Genomic DNA, 6,000 nt, shown 5'->3' with positions numbered 1-6,000 from the left:
AGCTCCCTTTTACTCAATATTTACTTAATAATTATAATAATTCACAATAGTGACTAAATAATATACTTATGATAAATAATATGAATAGGTCCAGAGATTAAGGGGTTAAATGAAACCGACTCATGTTGGAAGGAAAGGCTGGCACTGCACTGGCAAAGCATTCTGTTGAAATAATATACTGTTTTGGATCCTATACTGCTCTATTCTGCTTTAGTTGGCTTTTGTGAACATGAATAAGAACAAAAAAATTATAATTTTCTTATTTATTTATTTATATTTTAATATATTGTTAATATAATTCTATGCATAATGCAAAAAAAACCAATAAAGCATATTATAACCAAAATAGATAGATAGATAGATAGATAGATAGATAGATAGATAGACAGACAGACAGACAGACAGACAGACAGACAGACAGACAGATAGATAGATAGATAGATAGATAGATAGATAGATAGATAGATAGATAGATAGATAGATAGATAGATAGATAGATTTCATTAAAGGAGATTTTGACCAGTTATGAAGCCAAAGCTTCATAGTGTGAGACGTCTACTTCGATGCTTAAACAATGCTGAATGTAACACCAGAGGACACAAAGGAGTGCAGGACGACTGGTGTTGTGTTGACGGATGGGAAGATGGATGAATGAGTGGGTGGGTGGGTAGGTGGAAGGGAGGACAGATGAATAGTGTACAGCTTCACAGCGATCCATCTGGAATGATCTGTTCACACATTCACTTGACTCATATCTGGCAATCTCTAACATGCGTGGGAGATTTAGTGGTGAAAAGAGAGGAAATCTAACACATTTACAATGTTGGCATGTGTGTGGATTCTCTGCTCTGTCATGTCACTGAGCTGCAGGTGCTGTCGTAGGAATGCTCTCTAAACGCCCACACCTCCTCTCTGCCTGCCGCTTTAGTCCTGGAAATATCTCTCAGTGTACAGAGTGTGTGGGTTCCTCTGCAGGCAGGTCAAGCTCATACAGCTCTCACTAGACTCTTGTACTTTAATGCCAGAGAGCTTTGCACAAATCATAGTGCACCTGTCTTTGTATATGATAGAGTGAGAGACAGAGGAAAGGAGTTAGGAAGATGATTTCCTGGTGATATTTATGTTTATCTATTTACTTATTTGTTATACTCTTTAGATTTTTAAGTAGTGTTTCTAAGCAAATATCAGTATTATGTGCACTTCTTATTCTGCCAAAAGATTGCTGTGCAGTGAAGATATTTATACCTGGACAATAATGTAAGCACACTTACAACCGTTTACTGTACTTGTCCTGCAGTCTTAGACAATTCTTATTCTACAGTACAATTTTTGTTCTCTAGGATCCCGTTGGTCCCTTATGTAATCAGGACCTTTGGAATCATCCACCCCACCTTTACAGCACCACTGCTATACACACTCTTCCGCAGTAACTCCATGCTGACATTTAACTAAGCTTTTCCTATGACTATATAATCTTAGTTATTCAATGCTTACAAAACTACCCAATGCTATACCTTACATACAATGCTTCATTCCAGAGCACTTCAGTACTCCATAGATCGAACTTGTTAGTACAGGACTTTGCACAGATGCTCGATCAAGACTCCCAGTCAATACCATGAACTCAAACCTCAAACCATTCCTGAACTGATATTGCAGTGTAGCAGGGCACATTATCGAAGACCGTTACCATAATTAGATGTACTTGGTATGCAAATCTGAGCACTCTCACTGGACTGCGTTTATGCTTAGCTAGATGAGATGCACTGTGTGTTCTGACACCTTTCTATCACAGCCAGTTTAAACTTTTTCAACAATTTGTGATACAGAATCTCTTCTGTGGGACCGGACAAGACAAGCTAGCCTTCGCTTATCTCTCACATCAGTGAGCCTTGGGTGCCAATGGCCCTGGTCTGGTTCACTGGATTTGCTTTCTTGGAGCAGCTTTTATAGATTTTAAGCACTGAATTCAGGAACATCACACAGCACTTGCTGTTTTGAAGATGCCCTAACTCAGTCGTATTGCCAGCATAATTTGGCCTTGTCAAAGTCATTCAGATAGTTACCCTTGCCATACATTTCGAGAACTGATTGTTCACTAGTTGTCTAATATATTCCACCCGTTGATAGGTGAAACTGTAACAAGAAAATCAGTGTTATTCATGTCCATTAAGTGGGTTTAATGTTATCGCTGATCAGTGATCAAACATGTTCCAGCCTAAGTTCTATAAATATATGCTTTGCCAAGTTTGGAGTGAAAGAACTCAAGTGGAACAGTGCCCTGATCTCAGCCCCACTGAACACCTTTGGGATGAGCTGGAATGTACACAAGGCCTCCTCCCAAATTCCCGCAGCCATACTAAGATCTAGTTGAAACTGCATCAGAAGAGTAGAGTTTATTATAGCAGCAAAGGGGGACTAATTCTAGAAATAGACCTAGTCTTAAAGTGGACAGTGAGTGTATATTATGCTTTTTTTAATCATTTAACTTGTTGATTACAACATGCTGCCTGTTCTTTGAAGTATTTGGTCACAAGATGTTTATATCAATGATTAAAAAAAGTAAGACTTCTTGAGTACAGCAACTCATACTGTACATTTCATTCAACATTTACTCATATAACGACAAACTGACCAGAGATTTTCTTTGTCAATGAGAACTGGTGACTTCTAGTGACATGAGAGGTAGTGACTGTTAGTGAATAGGTGTGGTGTGTCCAATGATGTGACAATGCTGGAAAAAGTTGAACTTTATGCAAATTTGGAGCTCCTTGGTGCAGCAACTTGCAATGTTAGTGAAGACAGTAGAACACAGTGATCTATGGCAAAGAGCACACAGTGTTTCTCCTTCATCCAGAATGATACATATATGCACTGCTGAATTATATATATACAAACACAATTAGTTGTTCTATCCACTGATAAACTTATTACTATGGCAACTTTTTTTAGGAATGCCCACTGGCGACCTCCTGGTACAGCGGCTGGCGACAAAATTGCTGGATGTGCAAATGTGGCATAAGTGTCCATCATAAAGGTTGTTTCTTACAACCTATCTGCTAGTGTTCATGCACTGCTGAATTATTTAATGTGTTTCTAAGGTACTTTTAATGTTGTTACTCACCTGTACACTCAGGATCATCACCACTCCATTGTCGGTCACCTTGGCACCGGCGGATAACAGCATTCAGGCCATTGGCCATGGTGTACCCAGGATGACAACGCACTTCCAGAAGAGCAGAGAAAGAAGGAGATGAAGAGATGAGAGCCACGTCGAAGTGTTCACCGGCAGGAAGAGGCCACGGACATGTCCGAGCTGTTGAAACGGTTTTAGAGTTACAAATCTTTACTAAGTTAGACTTTAAAGAATTTACATAACCTTTCTCAGAACAGACTTAAATTATTTGTGATGTGGATGCTAGCAATTATTTTTCTGCTCGGAAATGTTTTTCAGTGACATAGATATGTAGTTTTATAAATGTTTTATGAACAATAACCAGTTAGCACAAACTTTACAGCTCTTACATAACACTTTTACATATATAAGCATTGTGTAGGTGTTATTATAGTGTTGTAAGAATCTGACCTGGAGCCACACAGCTGAGTCCGCATGGTCCATCGCATAAACACTGGCGCTTGTTGCCACAATCATCATCTTGCTTGCACTTTTTAGGGCATGTTCGTGTCCTCTCATTACCCAGAATCCTATCTGGGCACTGTTCAACCACCTCTGTTACAGCAGAAAAGAAATCATATATATATAACACAATGAAGAGTGTTTATCACATAAAAGACACTTTATGTACCTTTGGCTATAATGTTACACACATCACTACACAAAAAAAAAAACTTCAACCAAATTAGTTGGTCTTAGTTGTTTTAGTTCAGGATTTAAAATATATTAAAATACATATTATGTATTTTAGAAAATTCCTCAAAAAAGCACTTGAGAAGGTTTTATTGACCTATTATAAAAAACAAGAGAGCTTTACTTTCTTTCATTTTGAAAGAGAAATTTTCTTTCATTTTGAAACAACTTTTTTTTTTTTAAATAAAATAATTAAATAATTGAAATGAAACAAAATCGATTCCTTAAAGTTTGAACAACAATTCAAAAACCCTGACAAAAAAATATAGAGAATATTATTGTATTTGTATGCATTTAGTTATCCTTATTTATATGTGAATAGATGACGGTCATAAAACACGTCAGTGCTAATGTGGTCCATGGAATTTATTTTACAGTTAAAGTGATCCCTTACTGCAAAAGAACCCCTGATTTAAAGATTACTAAAATCAGTGTGCATCCTGCTAGTAAGATAGTGCTAAAGGGGCTTCTATGTGCTAGTTTTATAAATACAGTTTATACAGCTAAAGGCAAAGAGAGAAGACCATGTAGAAGAAACGGATTTCAAGGAACTTTCTGCAGAGCCACTGATAAAGGGCCTCTTCCTAAATTCCTGAATGACTAATGTAATTAAATGTACGCACGCACACACACATACACATTAAACATTTTCTCCCAGACCTACAATAGGTATTACACTGAAATGGATAGAATGGTTAAAACACACACATAACATATTTATTAAGGAATAATATATGTATAAAAAAAATAATATTTTACCATATATATATATATATATATATATATATATATATATATATATATATATATATATATATATATATATATAAAATATATAATTTTACCATATTTTAAAACATTCAAGAGATGCTAAGTCATGACAACTCTGTCTCTGTCTCTCATTCTCTTTCACATGCACACAGTGTGTACTCACCTGATTGCCGGGACAGGCTGATGAGCGCCCACACACAGAGCAGAAGGAGCAGTTGAGATGTCTCCATCGTTCCCTGCTGTTTCACAGGAGATCTTATGACGGAGTAAAGCAAAGAGTGGGCTATAAAGATGGGGTAGAGGGGAGGTAGGAGGGGGGTGCTGTGATGGGGTGATCATGAGGGCGGAGTGGAGAAGAGGGCACATGCAGGAACTCACACACACACACACACATCTGGTTTGTGTTTTAAACACTTGCTAAAATTCCCTTGTAAAAGAACCTTTCACCCAATTCTCTTAATGCCTACTGAGTACAGTCACCCACACTCAATCACACACACACACACACACACACACACACACACACATACACACACACACACACACACACATACACACACACATGCAAAGATACAGAGACATGCACCTCGTATTGTTCTTTTTCTGTTTCTCCCTTTCTCTACCACAGACCACACAACTGCAAAAGTGTGATAACTGTCTCACACTTTAAAAAAAAAACAAAAACAATTAATATATAACATCCAAATGTTGACCTTGTGAACCTTGTGAATTATTGTCTTCAAATAAAGGTATATGGAAATACGCAAGCAAACAAGTAATTAAATAAATAAATAAATAAGTGTAAATGTATAAATGCACATCCTTGCAGTTTCAGCAACAAGTCAGCTAATTGCCAGGTGAAAACTTCTGTGGAACATCCCTCTCCATGCCACCAGAGGTAACCCTTGCCGGAGTACTAGCACTTCTGGTTCACGCTCACTTCCGGATTCACAGTATATATACAGACATAGTTAGAAACACGTTAGTGTTTTGCTTCAATTCCAAGCCGTTGTTTATCCATTGTTTCTCTGCTTCTTTGTTCATGACCATTGTTTTGTTTTTCATCTTTTTTGCTTTTCATATTGCGTTTTTCAGATTGCTTGTCTCGCTGACTTTCTATTCAGGTTACTGAACATCTGCCTGCTTCCTGTTAGTGTGTTTGCCTCGTGTTTTGGTTTGTTTGAATTTGGATTTACTATTAAAACTCTACTTATGGATTCTACTTAGTCGGTTTTCTTACAAAATAAGGAATCTTAAAGTTAGCGTGCTCCATGCCACAAATGAGCAGCTACTTACCGCTGTTTGTGGACTTCTGCCCTTACAGCCCCAATCAGCCAAGTTGGTTTCCTGATCAATTCAAT

At 37.4% G+C, this 6,000-nt stretch overlaps 1 protein-coding gene across 1 annotated transcript in view; it reads right to left on the bottom strand.

The window, feature by feature from the left end:
* ntd5 (ntl-dependent gene 5) overlaps window positions 1-4,935 on the bottom strand; it is a 10,083-nt gene extending 5,148 nt beyond the window's left edge. Inside the window, exons 1-3 of the mRNA XM_060869306.1 lie at window positions 4,803-4,935; window positions 3,587-3,730; window positions 3,125-3,316 (exon numbers count right to left, since the gene is read on the bottom strand). Coding sequence (XP_060725289.1) covers window positions 3,125-3,316; window positions 3,587-3,730; window positions 4,803-4,869 — 403 coding nt within the window. The 5' untranslated portion in view covers window positions 4,870-4,935. The remainder of the gene's footprint in view (window positions 1-3,124; window positions 3,317-3,586; window positions 3,731-4,802) is intronic.
* Between the last annotated feature and the right edge of the window lie 1,065 nt (window positions 4,936-6,000).

This window comes from Tachysurus vachellii, chromosome 5, assembly GCF_030014155.1.
Source record: "Tachysurus vachellii isolate PV-2020 chromosome 5, HZAU_Pvac_v1, whole genome shotgun sequence".
NCBI lineage: Eukaryota > Metazoa > Chordata > Actinopteri > Siluriformes > Bagridae > Tachysurus > Tachysurus vachellii.
The sequence above is the reverse complement of the archived record's forward strand: the minus strand, read 5'-3'. Positions and strand labels throughout refer to the sequence as shown.